The sequence below is a fragment of the Phalaenopsis equestris genome, unplaced genomic scaffold (assembly GCF_001263595.1).
Source record: "Phalaenopsis equestris unplaced genomic scaffold, ASM126359v1 Scaffold001174, whole genome shotgun sequence".
In the NCBI taxonomy this organism is placed as follows: domain Eukaryota; kingdom Viridiplantae; phylum Streptophyta; class Magnoliopsida; order Asparagales; family Orchidaceae; genus Phalaenopsis; species Phalaenopsis equestris.
The window spans coordinates 380661-398921 of NW_018165613.1; the positions used below are offsets into that span (position 1 = coordinate 380661).

An 18261-nucleotide genomic window follows, 5' to 3' on the forward strand; every position below is an offset into this window, starting at 1 on the left:
GGAACGTGGGAGCTCTGAAGTGAGAGCCGGTATCCTCCCAGCCTAGCCGCAGATTCAGTAAACAAGCATAGGATTAGTCAATGTTCTTTATGCCTGGACCAAAGGGTAAAGAATAGGTATGCTCTTATTTGACACAATATAAATTGAACTAATTCATTTTATCCATTCACTATAATCTCTTGACAAGGAGAATGATGCTTTGTATATATTGAATATCACAATTAAACCCTACTTTATATCATTAGTTATTTATTAGTTATTAAAATTATCTATTTATTTCAATTGCCTATTAGTAACAGATAAGCAAATTGAGTGTCGTTGTTGTGATTAAAGTATTTCTTTTCTAAGGTCTTAGTCTGTAATTTTAAACTACTCCATGTGGGATCGATATCTAGGACTCCATTAGAGCCCTATATTACTTGAGCGATACTTATACTTGCATTGACAAATTCGACTTTAACATTATTGAATATTATATTTATACATCTTAATCAAATTAGACACATCTATAAAGTCGCAATCAAGTCTTTGGACGTCGTTGCTGGAAATTAAATCTTCTAATAGCGCCATCAAATTCTTGTATTTGTCGATTTACAAAAAGTCGGTCACTTGACACATATACAAATCCCTATCCATTGATTTCTTTCTTTATCCTTCTTCTTTTTGTCCACCAACTTCATTTATTGCTTTCAATTCACTTAAATGGCTTCATCCTTCCATCTCCCCTTCTAAATGATAAAATTAACTAGCATCAATTTTGTTGAATGAAAGCTTGTCAATTAGAATATATATTTTTTAACAATTTAATTGAGTAACTAATATTTACACTCATTTTAAAAATAATTAGTAAATAAATTTTATTCTTAATTTAATCATTAAACTTAAATATAATAATGAAATTTTAGCTACTTTTATTAAATTTTGGGTGGGTTATTACAAAAACAAGCTTCAAAATTATCTTTACTCAGCTTGACACAACATTCAAACTCATTATCTTTATATTTAACTTAAATATGTATTAAGACTCTCAAAGTGTTCTAATCATTCACAAACTACTCAATTATATCATGAGTTTGATATGCTATAAATAACCTACTCAGAATCATTTTTCTATGAAATTTTATTCAATTAAACTTTTATCATAAAACATTTTAGACTGGTCTACAGCTAAATAAAAAAAACTCCAAGTGTGAAAATATATATACCAATAAAAGAATAGTCTCTCCAATGGTATAATTTTCTATAAGATTCATTGAGCATTGCAATTTTGGAGACAAGATAAAAATTTTCTTTTTTTATTTTTGGAACCACATATGCTATGGGCTCCCAAAATTAGGGGGTAAATTATGATCAAAATTATATATCCTCATCCTCAAAAGTCATGTCATTTTATAGAAATAAAAAGCTATCCCCTTTCTAAGTTACTAAAGCTCTTTTTTATTTTCTGAATACATTCTCTACTATAGAGTTAATATTTCTTCTCATTTTAAACACACATGTAAATTAAAAATTATATTTGTCTACTAAGCATTAACTTTCCTAAAAGTCATTTGAATAATGTGAAAACTCTTCTTTGTTAACTTTTATCAAGGGCTATTTATTGTGCAACTAATAGGAAAGGGAGTATTTATCTCTAATATATAGACATTGCAGGTTTCTCCTCTTTCAAAGAACATTATTGCTTCACATATGATCCTCAAGCAAATACACGCCAACCACTTGAACTCTTAGTATCATCACCCATGATAATTTAACACTTCATCATAATTGATAATAGCTATAAGTGACTTCATGCATGTAGAAGCCCCATGTATAGTAGATAGGGAGAAGAAAAAATTGAAGAATAGAAGGATATCTAGATATATAGTGGAAAAGAATGAGCAAATAATTTGAGAGAGAGGGGGGGGAGGGGGAGTGAGAGAGGTAGAGAGAGGGGAGAGGGGGACTGAGAGAGGTAGAGAGAAGGGGAGGGGGAGTGAGAGAGAGAGAGAGAGAAAGAGAGAGTCAATGAAAATGTAAGAAAGAGAGACACTTAAACACATTTTTATATATGGAAAGAAAAAAAGAAGAAGAAGAAGAAGAACATAAGAAAAAAAATATAATGGCATAATAAAGAGAGAAGACTGAAATTTCATTTTCTTAATGTCAAACTTATTAGCATGAAAAAAAACTATAATAACGTTGACATACACATTATTTATGGTTAGTCATGGATAAAGCCAAGACTCAAAAAGTTTCTCAAATCTTTTATTAACCTAAATGATTATTTCTCTCTTCCAGATGGTTTCAAACTTGAGTAAGGAAGGAAAAATTTTATATATACTTGAACTTAAGGAGTAGTTAAGAGGACCAATAAGATGAGCACATTAGAGGAATGTTTTTCACAGTAAATATACAACAAATTTTAAATAAGCCATTTTATTAATAGCTTCTAGTTTGAATCCTAAAAAAATTGAGATGTCAAAGGATTACATTTATGATTAGTAAGGAATCTTAAAAGTCTCAATTAACTGATGGAAGGTCGAAGCATATCCCCACATAAAAATCTTCTTGGCTTTTCTTGGAGATTCATCCCAAGGAACATCAACAATGCAATATATGGGTACATTTTGAGCCTCCTTTAGGAATCAAATACAATTATGCAAGGACAATTAAAAAGATAATCAATGAAGTTCAAAATATTGGAAGGTAAAAGCATGTCTTATTGCAATGTCTCTTCTTAAAAAAGGGGTTCTCGAGCATTAAAAATTGAACTTACAAAACTTAGATTTGTGGGTATTAGACATTTTTGTGCCAACATGACCAATTGCTTATTGTCATTAATTAGCAAGGAAATTGGATATGGCTCCCACAAATGACATCAAAATGGTGCAAGTTAAATTATCATAATGGTAGTGAGAAAGAGTTATAGCTAAATAATGGATACAATTTGAATGATAATTTCAACCATGATTAATAAAGTAATGTAAAGCACTAATTGTTGTATATATTCTTTAATTGAATTTAAAAAATTTGATTTCATCCACGTTTATAATGACTCATACATTGGGGCGTGACTTGAGGATTAAATTTAGCACGATATATTATTAATTTTAGAGAATTTTGTAAAAAAAATAAATTTACTTTGAGTAATAGATTATATGATGGATCAATTAATTAAAATATTACAATACATTAAGTTCAAATTAAATTTAAGAATTCTAAATTGTTTTCCAAAAAAAATTTTAATAAATTGAGAATAGAAAAGAAGCTGGTTTCCTTCATCTTTAATATTAACATTTTATGAGTAATCAATTATCGTCAAAATTTTAGTTGGGGAATTTGAAGAAATTGTATTGTGGTGAGGAATATGCATAAATGTACCACAATGTCTAGCAACTTTAAAACTATGGATATAAATTCAAAAAAATATATATTTTTATTTAGACGAAAATAAAATAAAATAAAATAAAATAATTCGGAAGTCATTAGTAACAATAGGCATATGAACATAATTGATTAAGTCATTCGAATAAGATGTTTTTTTTTCTGTAAAATGTCGTAAGCTTGTCATGACCCGGCCTAAGACATAGAATTAACTATGACAAAAACAGACGGTCAACCAGTGAAATTAAATTTTTTGTTATTCTATTTCTATCATTAACAATTTAATATCTAAATATTAATTAAAAGAGTCATTAAAAAAATAATTTAACAAACAAAATAAAAGTTTATATTTCAGCTTGTTGACATTTTTTCGAACAAGTTATCTCTTAATATTCATCTTAATTAAACGTTTAAATCTAAAAAATTATTAAAATACCATAATGAGTTATCTGAGATATGTTAATGGAGTAATCACATTAATAAACTAAAAAACTTAATAGCAATTTTTTTATATTTAACTTTAAAAACACTTATAATAATCTAATACATGTATCGAATTTACTCGATGAAAATAACTCAAACTCCTAAAATTCAATTTTGTCTTAAGTGGACGTCAAAACATAACCTAACACAACTGATCGATATTATCACACCAACACAACTATTTTTGATTTAAATTCTTTTATTATTTGTGATGGACTGCGCCAATTGCATGATCTTAGATTCAAGTAGAGACATATAACATATTCTTACATAATATTTACATATCAATCATTGCATAATGATTTATTTATGAAGTTATTTAACTAATCCATGTCATTTAATTCTAGTATAGAAGCATATTTCAATTTATTTCATTACCTATAGATTTAATATGAGTTCATGTATTCCCAACAAAGAAATGTAAAGTATCTCATATTGGAAAAATGTATTTTACGAGGAATAAAAAAGTGTATATATGAATGATTGCATGTGCATGTTAAGAGGAAGAGCTCACCTACTTATGATACACTTGAGGACGCCATCATGTCTGTGCGCATAGATGTTATCTTGTCACCCTAAAATCTTTGATATTTACATCGCTACTGTACAAACAACAAAGTAGCAGCCAAACGAAAGTAAACCCCCATCCATCTTAGACAATCATATAATTTAGATCACAATCCACTATGCCGACATAATAATATCGATCAACATCTGTAATATTATATCTTCACTGTGCTCTTGAGAAAGATATAGATTTTAAGCAAGATGTAAAATTTAAAGATCAAATATTAAATTATTTTCATTGAGATTTCATAAACATGCATAAGATTATTATCAATTTACATTGAAATATAAAAATTCATTTTTGTTAGATTGCTATTCTTTAAAAGAGTGATTATTTCACCGACTTACCTTAGAAAACACACCCTGTTGTTTTAATAGTTTCTCTACGTTTAAACTTTCAAATGAGATGAATACTATAAAAGAGAATGTATTCAAAACGCGCCAACAAACTGAAATATAAACTTTTATTTATTTAATAATTTTTTAATTAATATTTAGATATTAACTGTTAATGGCAAAAATAAATTAATAGAAAATTTTAACTTATTCCCACAGTAATTAACTCTACACCCCAGATCGGATCGTGAAAACCATTATAAAATATAGCTTGCAACAAGCATGAAAAGTGAGGCTTTAAATGAAAACTTTTATGTAGGATATTTTTTTAACGAAAAAATATAATGAACTATGATATATATATATATTATAAAGATGGCGTTAAATTCAAACTTTATACAATTTTACTGATCAATGACTGGAAATAATAATGGACATTTAGACTTATTTCTTCACCTAACATGCAGGTGAGATTGTAAAGAAGCCACAATATTTTAATAGAAGGTAACCGCATGAAGCCCTGACAACAAATTCACCCTTGCTCAGATTTTCAAAGCAAAGGTTAATCTTAACACAAAAGCAGGTATCAAAGTCCTCGAGGTTGCTATTTATATTACAAAAATCGAAGGGGCCTCTATTCTAACAATATCTGCCAAATTTAAATAGGAAATTTTCTAATAACTGAAAATAATCAAATAAATGCTCACCTTCGTACAAAATATTACATACACGCACATAAAACAGCAGCGGAATAATGTCAAAGAGTCATAACAGGTACATGCCACGCCCTTGCATCTCCAATGCCATGGTAAGCATTTCGTTGCAAAACTGGTCTTCTGGCTTCAACCATAACGCCTGCTCTCCAATCAAAGCAACGCGATACATTTGAAAAGTGAATTAAATTAATAGGCTAAGTAATGCATTGCAAACTAACTTTCACGGAAAATATTTGGGCCAAAATATCAAGATCAAACATAGGATGAGTTTCAGAATTATTCGATTTCCTTTAAGAGAGTGTAATGTATGAGAAATTGATAAAAAAATTTATGTTAGATAACTCGAAGCTAATCTGAGAGTAGAGAGAACCAAAAACAGGGTTGTACATTAACAAAAGCCAAGCAGGGAAGCACCTTTTAAAACACTATATGATGACTTCGACATTTAGTCATGTGCTTATTTTTATATTTGAACCTTTGACATCATTTTTTAAGGTTACTTTTCAATGGTAGTCAGACTAGTGGACACAAACATACATGGAAAGATACCTTGAAACAAAGATATTGTAATGCTACAGATCCGGCCATGGGATCCAAGCAGGCAGCCAATAAGACTAACATAACCCTCGGTAGATTGACATGAATTAAATATGTTTAGTTTAGAGAATTAATTAAAACAAGAAAAAAAATAACAAACCTTGTGATAATAAGTAACTGCGGCATCCAAGTTATCCTGAAAATAGAATCACCAAAGAGAGAACATAATTTCGGCAAGGAATACACTATTACGGTAATTTAGTGAACATAAAATATAATAATTTAAACAAAGCATTCAATCAATAAAATATATTTACAGGAACTCAATTTTGCTGGAATGCATTCCAGCACTAATTATAATCGTGTTGTAATTTGGATGGATAACCGGATATGGCAGAAACCAAACATTAATAATAGGCTAGTGAAAATGGCAACAATGATGACAATATTGCTGCATCACTCCATTGAAGCCATTACTCTTAAGCTATAGTCTTATTCTAACCTTGATAAAAATATTGGACTTAACTGGACGTTAAAAATAAAAAAAATAAAATAAAATCATAAAGTCTGTCCAAACGGTTCAAATAAGATTAATGATGAAAATGGAAAAAAGGGTGGTCTTATAGCTTTACAATTTACCCACATCACTGAAATCAGTTACTATGACATTTTTGGTTGCCGAAAACAGATGAGTTGTCAGAATTTCTAAGCAGAATTCAGGTATAAAAGCACTAAATTTTCATGCTGTTTCATTCCTTCCACCAAACGTAAAAAGTAAAAGATCTTCATAAAAGCTGTCACCTTCTGATAAGAAAATTTATGCCATATTAACAACAAAGCCTCATTCTCCTTTCCAGCTTTCCATTTTATTCAATAGAAGTACTATAAGGGACTGCACTGAATTTTTTTTGCAAAATGTAGCATGGTCTGCACATGCCGCTGTTTCAGCCAGTTTTGGCACAACAACAAGCATGTAAAGGTCAAATAATCTAGATCTGAGCTCAGATGTTCATCAAAGATTGACATGGAATGAATGTAAGCCACCTTGGCCTAATGGTTGAGAGTTTTACCTTTCAACCAAGAGGACTTTGGTTCAAGGCCTTGCATACGCTGGGTGTGCGCGATTGGGTGTGTAAAATAAAAAAAATATTAAAAAAAATCGACATGGTATGATATCACTGAAACTGTATAGTGTATATGGCAAAAGTCTAGAGGCTGTTATTAAATTTTGCAAATTATATATGAAAATTTTCAGACAAAAATGTCAACTTCAACTGCCCATTTTTATGTATTACTAAATTTAGGACCAGATGGTGGAAAGGACAGCTTTGTTATGCATTAAAGACCAAATCAAGGCAAGATGAATGAGCGAGAAATACAAAATTAAATTTTCTGAACATTTGGGATTAAAAAAGTCAACCTTTTGTCATTATCCCCAAGAAAATTTTGTTCATGATGCCTTTAAGTCAGAAATTAGCGTAGAAAAGAAAACAGTCATATAAGGCACGGTATAGCAGACACAGATCTGCCTTAATTCAAATACTCTTCAAAGTTGTACAAAAGATTGCTATAATTTCATCCTAGGGAAAATAATGGTGAACTATAACATCTGGTTGCAATAGTAGGCAGAAAATTTTTCAACGAAATGATGATACCATTAGATGATGAGTATATGCAAGACCAGCAAATGCACTCAAGCTCCGATTGGAAAGAGCAATGGCTTTTTCATAACTTGACACAGCCTTGTGATACATCCTGTCAAAAAGCCAACTAACAGTAAGGTTTAATCCTCCTTTAAAAAAAAGCCATAGAAGTATAGAAATTTCCAATGTATCTTAATTAAAATATCAAGTTCCGTCATAAATTCCTACTCGTATGAAGTGAATTCATACTTTAGTTTCCTTTGGACATGAGCAAGATTCACCAAGGTTGGCACCCACATGTCATTCAAAGAAGATGCAACATCAAACAAAGTCATTTCGAACCACTGAGCAGCTTTCTGATACCTGCAAACATAACAATATCCAATAACGCTTTCAAACATTTTCTATTATTAGAATATGCATTTCATGAAACAAGAAAGGCATGGCATGTTATTTTTATTCTAGCTAAAACTTTTATTGAATGTGTTCCAGTGCGTTGAATTGAGTTTGGGAGGCGGGGACTGGAGGAGGTGCTATTGTCACGCTAAAAGGGTACATAACACTTCTTGATCGAGAGATATTGTGTCACGCACAAAGTGGCATTGCTGCTGTCACCCTAAAACAAAACACTAGCTTGACATTATGACCGTCAATCAGTCTTGATGGTTCAAGTTAAAACCCGTCAAACCCAACTCCACACACACACACACACACACACACGCACACACACATATATATATATATATCTATGAAAATGTCGTTGTTCCGCTCTGGTAGCGTCTCGCGTTGCTTCCTTTCTGCTTCAGGATTCAGCGTCGTCTCGCGTCGCCTGCTTCTTCTCGGTGGTCTGCTTCCATTTGTGTCGTCTGCTGCGTTTCCTGTCTGCGCCTCATTTACGACAGAGCTGCTCGATCTGCGTCTATGACAGAACGCTCGTCGTCTGCTCGGCTCAGAGCGTCTGCGAGCCACTCGACTTCGGCTGAGTCGCTCGTCGTTCTGCTCGGCTCAGCGCGCGAATCTGCAACAGAGCTGCTCGTCTCAGCCTCTAGCATAGGTGTCTGCGACAGATCCTGCAGCTTTTCTTCCTGCTGCAGTTTGGCACTAGCTGCAGTAATGGCCTCAGGGCTTTCTTACGTAGCCGCCCTCACCAGTGATAACCCCGCCAAACCCTCCTATGCCACTGTGGATCACAAACACAGCTCCCTTTTCACCTCGCAGATAGTGCGGTATTCCCGCAGAGTTACCATGATTCTGTTGTAGGAAATGACGATTGCAATCTCATAAAAAAAGTAGAGAAAAAGGGGGCAAGCCAGTAATTTTCTTCTCCGACGCTGAAATTTCAACTCGTGCAGGAAAATACAAACTTACACTAGTTGGAAAGTTTCAATTAGGATGCCCGAAGATGGAGATTATCAGGAAGGTTTTTGAAGATTTCAAACTAGTTGGAGATTGGCAGGTGAGCCATTTTGATGGAAGACATGTTATGATACAGCTGACCACAGAAGGTGATTAAACGAGGATTTTCTCAAAGAAATTCATCACAATTGAGGGCAAACATATAAAATTGCTCAAATGGACGCCTAATTTTGATCCTAGTCAGGAACCCCCAATTGCACCTATCTGGTTCTCATTACCTGAACTCAAGCTTCATTTCTTTGATCTACCTATCTTATATGCAATTGAGACTATCCTTGAAAAACCTTTGCAGGTAGATTTACCTACAGTTCATTTCTCAAGACCCTCTATTACAAGGAATTTGATTGAACGAGATATTACACTACCGGATGTAAAAGAAGTCTGGCTTGGATCTGCTCACAATGGTTATTGGCAAAAAATCATTATGGAACAAAAACCATACTACTGCAAGCACTGCAAGATGTTTGGACACCCGCAGAAGAAATGTTTCAAATTGCACCCACAATTGAGAACCAATAGTCAAAAGCAGGAACACACTGTTAGCGCACCCCATGTGCCTGAACACACTCGCAGCAAACTTGATGACAGCAAACCTGAGGAGGAAAACACCACAAGACATGAGTTGGTGTCTGCCCCTGGGATCCCTTCCCCTGACCATACTATTCAGAAAGTATCAGGTGCAGAGGTAACAATTCACACTTCCCATACACTGGAACCTATCGCGGTGGCAACGACTGTCTTTCTTTCTGCTTCGGTTCAAACATCAAATCAGATCGAAGATCATATGAGCCAGTCTTTAGATGAAGAATGACAGCTTTACACTTCTCGACGGAAGAAGAAGCCTGGGGGCTCACTCCAACTTGGAAACTTAATGGATAATACTTTGGTGACTCCTGGCAATGACACGACTCTTAAAAGTTTGTTATCTGGTTCTACTCCTAAAACTAGAGGAAGAGGCGGGACTAAACTAGCTCGTCCCTAGCTACTGCTTTCTGCAAGTATTAAATTTGTTTTTTAATTTTTTTTTAGTCTATTTGTACCTTTTGTTAGTTTTTATGTACTTGTATAGTATGGGTAGGGTGCCTCTTTGGTCTCTTCTCATATTTGTTCTCATACAACCTTTATGTATCATTTTCTATTTCAATAAAATCAGTCCTTCGGCTTTTCATAATATATATATGTATATATATATGTGTGTATGTGTGTGTGTGTGCAAAAGCCCAAAGACGAATAAATTAAAAAAGGAAAGGTACAAATAGGTTAGATGAAAGGACTCAAATTGGCACCCTAACCATCCGACATACAACACACACGTAGGTCCCAGAAAGGTACATGTATACCCAAAAAAGAAAACCAAGATTAAAATGTAGACATATAAACTCTACGCCAAAATTCTGCCAACACTCGTATATTCAGAAAGCTAGAGAATGATCCAATTTAGTCTTACCTCAGCCTCTGGTTCTAGGACGGGAGTCAGCTAACACAATGTTAAGTTTACTGCCATTACCCAAACCAACAAATGTATCATCCATTAAGTTTGGTAATATGTCTCCATTCTTCTTTTTCCTGGATGTGTAAACCTGTCATTCCTCATCCGAAGACTGGTTCATCTGATCGATGGATTGGTCCAAAGATTGTCGGACATGAATAAGTCGTTGCACATCATGGGCCCCATGTGCCTGACTAACAGTATTAACTTGCTCGATCTGATGAGGCGGTAGAACCGCAATAGAAATATTGTCACCCGTTACATCAATGACAGGTTCCTTGGTAGATGAAGTATGAAATGTCTGCTCTGCCCCCACGAACAGAGGTTCCCTAGGAGGATTGTGTGGAGGCTGAATGGTTGAGAGATTTCCAACGGGGATAGTGGCACCTTCAGGAGTATCCTTTTGATGATCAATATTGTCAATAACTTGGAGCAGATCAGGAGGGGGGAATCTTTGCCTCTGCTGAGCACTTTGCTTCTTTAGTCTTAATGGGGCTGTAGATGGTGACATTGAGAATTGAAGTGGCCAAACATACAACAATTCAAGCAATACGCATAAAAATGCTCAATAATAATCTTTCGCCAATATCCTTGGTGTTGTGAGTCTAATCAAATTCCCTCAGGAGCGATTGAAGTGATGTCTCTTTCAACCAGTACTCTGACTTTAAAGCGACAAGAAAGATTAAAAGTAAGAATGTCCGTTTTGAGTGACTTACCATAGACTAACGCAATAGAGTATAACAAGGCCAGGGAGGTGAATGCAGACTGGAATGGTTGGTGGTTCTGTCTGTGGGTCAAAATCCACCGACCATTTTAAAATTTTTATTGCTCTGTTATCAATCCAAATTAATCTTCTAGCAAATAAACGTAAGTAATCCTCTTCATTATTAAGTTGAATAACGATGTGTCAGCCATCTAAGAGTCCAATTTTTCACTCCCAGCAAGGTTCATAAGCTCAAATTTCTTACAAATAAGCTCTATTTTGGGATAGTCATAAAGGAATTTCCCGACCAAATTCAGGCGACTGAAAGAAACAAATTGAACACATTCGGCTTCAATAAAAAAGATGGCTGGCTTCCCATTCTTCCTACCAGATTTCTTGATGTAGCAGAACTCGTCACCCTCCACTAGCGCAAAGGAAGGTGGGAAGAAACACGACTTAGGAGTACCTGGGGCGTAAACACCCACAAGGGCAGCAGCATATGTTCTGCCCGAAGCGATCACAAGTGAGGATGAGCGGAATCTCCTTCTACTTCGAGCAAAGGACGAAGGTGAAGACAGAACCAAATTAAACTTAAATATTAATTTATATTAATTCTGATAACATTGGGATTCAAAGTTAAGACCATGGCAATGAATTTCAAGTTTTTATCAAATTAACATACACCAACTTAAAAGGAATAGATAGTCATGATGATAAAATTTCTCCTACATGATAAATGTCATAAACACTAAATATTTCAAGTCACTTAATTAGGCCTTTTGGGTCAAAATTTAAACTTAAATATTTAGCTAAATCTTGCAATGAGGAAAAAATAGAAATATGAAAATTTATTATTTATCCAACAAAGATAAATGTTTTGGCTAATATTTTAGACTTAAATATCTTCAAGTAGAAATATATTTATTTGATGAAATAATTTTATTTTAATGCCATACTTTGCTTAGACAAGTGTCCCAAGCATGAGGCCTAATTATCAATTTGAGGATACCTATCACTCTAGACAACAGTGCTCGACATGACAACAATTGAGTCGACTGGGTACTTGTTGACCTGGTACAAATTAAATATATGTTGAACTAATTAATAGATGTCAAAAATAAAAAGAAATGATATTAGCATTGGGGATAAGAATGGAGGAATATAATCATATTGGATAGGCTATGTTCCGATTTTCAGTATTGTAATAATGTTATAAGTATTTGACCCTTCAACCAATTCAATATAAACAAGATCAATTTCCCATTGGCCAACCATAGTGAGTTTAACTAAGCAAAAAAAGAAATAAGGATTAGAAACATTTTCAAGTTTCTTCTAGCCCGTTATCATTTATGAATGCACTTGGAATTATTGGTTTATTTTTAAATTTATTTGAATGTAATAAGAATAAGAACTTTTAACCATAACTAGGATTTAATTTCTATATAAATAAAACTATACGCATGAACTTAACTTTCAATCATAACTAGGATTTTATTTCTCTATAAATAAAACTATATGCATGAACTTGGATTATTAAACATTGAAGTTGGGAACAATTTAAAAAAAAAAATTCATGGATTCTTTTTTAGCCTCTTTTTTTTTTTGACTTACATATTCAAAAATCCAATTTGTTGAGAAATTGATAATAAAATGTTGAGGATTTCTTATTTTGATACGTTTTTATATTGTCTTTCTACTTTTGATTGACTTGCTCTACTTTGTTTTGTACCTAATGCCCAATTGGCATGAAAATGAAATTCATTATTTTCCTTTAAAATTTATCAATTTCTTGCAATTACTAACTTAAATAATAAAATCTTCTATAAATCTTCTTGAAATTTCATTAATGTGTGTTGACCTCATTTTTAGTGAGGTCTTAGTCTCCTATTCTTAGAACCTAGGATCTAGTTTTAAGAGTTCTTATTGACCATCCTAGCGGACTAGCAATGGAGCCCACCTCCCGTAGAACTTCAAGCCACTTCTTAACTCATTTTTGTAAAGAACTCGCATGAGTGGTTCCAAGCACTCAACTTTTAGTTGCAAGGGCTAAGGACCAACATGTAGAGAGCCCAAAAATGAGTTTTTATAGGATCAAACAGCCTTAGGTGAACCCTTTGTGACTCGATTACTCGTGAACGCCGCAATTCACGCACTCACTGCACCACACACGACTTTGACTTGAATCGACTCGCCCGTCGGCAGACTTATCCGAACGACCCCGGATGACGAAATGGACCGCGCCGACGCGTCCAGAACGTCAACTTTAGCTAGGAAGGACACCCGTATTACTAGGGTTACGCGCGCAAACAAATGACACGTAAATCGATGCATTTTTTAGCGGGCCCAGACTCAACCCAGGTTCAACTCGGGTTCAATTCGGGCTTGACTCTGGCTGAACAAGGGTTAGACGATTTTGAATTTTAAATTTTTGAATTTCAAATTCGTCATTTAATTTTATCTTAATTGAGAGTTAAAACTTTCCATTTGAACCCAGCTACCTGAATGGAAGTCTTTTAATTCCCCGCCCAACGCAAGCTTAACGGTTATTTTGGAATTCGAGGGATAGAAATCCCGCTCGGGCTCCTCCCTGGAGATTCGGCTCTCCCGCTCGCCTTCTCCCCCTCTCTGCCTCACGCACCGAAGCCACTCGCCTCCCCGTCTTCTCGAGCTCGCCCGCCTCCTCCACCGATCGAAGTTCCAGAAACCCTCGCTCGAACTTCTGCTCGCACCGCATTCGGCCTCACCTTTCCTCTCGATTCTCAGCCGCTCGACTCATCTGCACTTTCGCGACCGAGACTCGCTCGCCTCCCTCTACCACGTTCGATCCCGCCTCCAGATTTCCTGCTCGCGTGCAGTCGACCCCCTCTTCCCCTGCACTGAAAATCTCGCTTCCCCTCTTCCTCCTCACGCTCGATCCCGCACGCCCCTTTCTCTACGCGACGAAACCGCTCCACACTTCCTCTCGCTCGACTCCTCTCCTCGACACCGAAATAGTTGCTTGCTTCAACTCTCCCGCTCGACGCCATCTCCCTCGCCTCCTCTCTTCCTCTCGACAAACCCCCGCGTCTACCTTCCAGGCTTGCCTCTCCTCTCTGCGTCAAGCCCGCTCACCTGCTTCGATCTTCTCTGCACCGAGGCTTTCGACTCCTTTCTCTGTCACCTGCTTCGACTCGCTCGACTTCGCCTCTTCACCTCGGCACAGAGATCTTTGCTCGGCTCCTCCCTCACGCACCGAAGCATCATCCTTCGGTTCGACCCCGTCTCTGCACCGAAAGCATTTGTCTCTTCTTCCTCTCGCCCGACTCCTTTCTTTACATTGAAGCACTCACCTGCTCGCCTCTCCTCTGTGCTGAAATACCGAAGCTTGGCTCCCCCTTCTCCAATTTAAGTTGCAACGCTCCCAACTGCTGAAGAGATAAACAGAGGCTTCCAGCGCAGGTAAAAACTCAAAATTCACCCAATTAATTTTTTTTAAAGGATCTGATTGCGAGAAAAGAATCAATCTCTTACCCTTATAAGGTTATCTATATATGATTATTGAAGAGGGGCATGAAACATGAAACATTTCATTTTCAGAAATTATTTTGTTAGCGCCAAGCTTTAATTTTTTTTTTACTAATTAAGTTAACTCATTAACGACACTGCGAATGTTAATTGCTCTACCTTGTGTCATTTGTGGGATGGTTTACTCGGATTTATACAACTGTCTTCTTGCATGGATTCTTGTTTCCTGTTGCTTTCAACATGTTGACATTCATACCTCTAGGAATATGGTTAAAGAGAATTATGCCTCAACACCTTAAATTATTTGTTATTATTTTTCGTCCAATGATCATTTACTTGCTGATTTTAAATGCTCATTTGTTGGTTTTATGTTTCAAGCACTTCCCAATGACCATTTATTTATTGATCTTAAATACTCATTTGTTGATTTCGTGCTTTGAGCACTCGAAATGGAATACTACGAGGCTCGAGATGACCGTTATTTCAGGGCTTGAATACTTCTTTGCGGGTCTATGTTCTTTTATTTCTGAATGCCTTCCTTGTGGGTTGTTTTACCCGTTGTTTGGTGGGTTTAAACATTGTGATTTTTAGGGCTTTGCCTACTGATTCACGTACTATTTTAGAGTTAATATGTTACCTGATTTAGGAGAGTTTACACACTATCTTGAACTAGATTTCCTAGTTGATTTTGGGACATTTGAAATTGATGCTTTGAGCTTACATAAGAGCTGTTTCGGAATTTTAAAATTACTGTTTTAGGGTTGATTTTGAGAGCTTTGTCTACTGTTTTGGAGGCATTAAACCCAGCATTTACGGGGTTGTTTTAATTAATGTTTTGAGGCATTTTGGTGGGCTAATTTGGAGGCAATCTATACACTATTTTGGTGGATTTATGTAGCCTTTAAGTGTTGATTTACATGCGGTTTAGAATTGGTTTTACGGACTTTTTTTTTTTGGCCCACTGTTTTGGGTTTCAATCTATTGTTGTTTAAACGCTTTTAGGTCGATACACTCGTTGTTTTCCCCTTTGACTTTACTAGTTTTGGAAGTGGGACTTGTATTATCCTTCTTTTTTTTTATTGGTTTTTAAATGGTCAAGTAAAAAAATGTGAATTTCTGATTTAATTACTTGTAAAACACTTAATTGGGGGTAGAACATTATTTTAGGCACAAGCTAAAGTATAAGCTTCCTAGAGTTTTAGGAGCACACCTTAGGTGAGAGTCCATTCACCTAGCCCTCAATGTAGGCTTCATAGATTTTAGGAGCACACCCTAGGTGAGATTCCATCCACCTAGCCCTCAGCATAGACTTCCTAGTTTTTAGGAACACAACCTAGGTGAGAGTCCATCCACCTGATCCTCAGCATAAGCTTCCTAGATTTTAGGAGCACAACCTAGGTGAGAGTCCATCCACCTAATTCTCAGCATAGATTTCCTAGTCTTTAGGAGCACACCTTAGGTGAGAGCACTTCTACCTAATCTCTGTAGTGTAACCTCCCAAGGCTGATCCTCAGCATAGGTTTCCTAGATTTTAGGAGCACACCCTAGGTGAAAGTCCATCCACCTAATTCTCAGCATAGATTTCCTAGTATTTAGGAGCACACCTTAGGTGAGAGCCCTTCTACCTAATCTCTGCAGTGTAACCTCCCAAGGTTTCAGGAACATATCTTAGGTAAGAGTTTATTCACCTAATCCTCGAATGCCCAATGAAACTTGACACTTCACAAACTGATCAAGACACTAGACACCAGGATGCACCGAGATGTAGTTCATGCTTCCTTTATTAAATCAACAGTGAAATTCTCGTAATGACTTAACTAACAATGAAACCCAATGCACCTGGATTTGAGCTTGGATATTACACTCAAATTCTCCTAGCAATTTGGGAAATTTGTTAACGCCACATATGGATCATCGGACTAGGATGAGTCTAGGGTCTAAGTGGCAAGGACGATGACGACATTGTTTATGTGTGCTTAAACGAGGGATACGATGTTAGATTATTATAATAGTATTTCCTACCTCAAGGATCTTCAATAAGGGAGAGGGAAGTACCTATGATACTATTCGCCGATTCTTGGTGGGATCGTTGCCCCAGACACTCTTAGGTTATCAGTAGTTCTAGCACGATTAGAGTGACTAGTCTGTGGACTGTACAACTTTACAAAATATTTATAAAAATAAAAATAAAAATTTCTTTTGCATGATTAAAAGAACTCTGCATAAAAAAGACTTAAACAATAACTTTTTGCATAAAAATCTTTCTATGAAAATTTATAAAGGTCCACGGCTAGTCACTTGGATTGAGGTTAAAGACTGTCTTCTGTAGATTGTCAGGTCGGTAACTCCTGTTCAAGATCGGGAAGCACACAGCCCATCTCTGAGCCCCCCACTTTCACCAAAGTCTTATACCCAGTCCTGATCTTTCATATGTGGTTACGTGTTTCTTTTGCTTGTGATTTCTACGACTCGTTTTTCTGACTTTTGTGCTGAGTTTTCTCGTCTTGTTTAGTTTTCTTGCAAGTTTATTTAAATCTCTTGCAAATCATGCTATGCTCGCAACATTAATAACACAACAGTAGCAAATGCCCAGGTACGCTTTTACAGTTTATCTGCAGCATTTTACTTTATTGCATTTTACATTTCAAGTACATTTTATTTACCTGTGATTTGTTTATTCTCCATGCAAAACCAAAACTGAAACAAAACAAAACCAAACACTGACACTAAAACTGTGAAACATAAACTTACAATTTTCAAACACTTAAACCCTGGAGCCGTCGCGACGACAGGAGCTTAGGGCCAACTTTGTGGGCAGCACGGCGAGGGATTCAGACAGAGCAGCAAGATGATCTTCTTCAGCATTATCCCTTCCTAGTATAATGACAACCCATAGGGCTTCGAGGTAGCTCGCCTAGCGCGACGTAAATCCTCACTCTCTTTCTAGGCCCCTGTACAACCATGTTGTGCAGCGTAAGTCCTAACTCGACTTAAGTTCCGAGGTTGTCGTACGGTACGACGTAAATCCTCATATATTTGTGGGCTATTTGCATAATTAGGCATTATGCAAATTTAAGTCCCAAAAAATAAAATTGGCAGGATCAAACACTTAATTAATATCTTCTCTAAAATGTAGCCACACCGTAGGATAGTCTGGGATGTCACTGAGGTTTCTCCTCAGGATCAGTGACATCCCCTACCTTCTCTTTCCTTTGGACTCCTGAAAATAAGTGTTCCGCATTAAGTCATTCCCACTTGATTTTCCTCATCCTACCTTGAAAACTTGAACCTTGAATTCTTGAATACTAGAACCACTGATCATTATCGAGAGTTTTCTCAAGTGACTCCCGTCATTTGGGATGTAATTAACTATAGGGGCTTGCCTCTATAGGGAACTTGGAACCCAGATAAAATAAACTCTATTTAATCTTTGTATTAAATAGGGGAACTTGTCGGTCATACATAAAAGGTTCGCAGACCAAACGGATGTCACAAATCTCT

General features: G+C 35.8%; 1 protein-coding gene across 1 annotated transcript in view; it reads right to left on the reverse strand.

Annotated features, from left to right (window-relative positions):
* Nucleotides 1-5135: 5135 nt before the first annotated feature.
* The window catches only part of LOC110033416 (anaphase-promoting complex subunit 6), a 111974-nt gene continuing 98848 nt past the window's right edge, over nucleotides 5136-18261 (reverse strand). The window contains exons 14-17 of the mRNA XM_020737386.1: nucleotides 7898-8011; nucleotides 7661-7760; nucleotides 6166-6201; nucleotides 5136-5607 (exon numbers count right to left, since the gene is read on the reverse strand). Coding sequence (XP_020593045.1) covers nucleotides 5518-5607; nucleotides 6166-6201; nucleotides 7661-7760; nucleotides 7898-8011 — 340 coding nt within the window. The 3' untranslated portion in view covers nucleotides 5136-5517. The remainder of the gene's footprint in view (nucleotides 5608-6165; nucleotides 6202-7660; nucleotides 7761-7897; nucleotides 8012-18261) is intronic.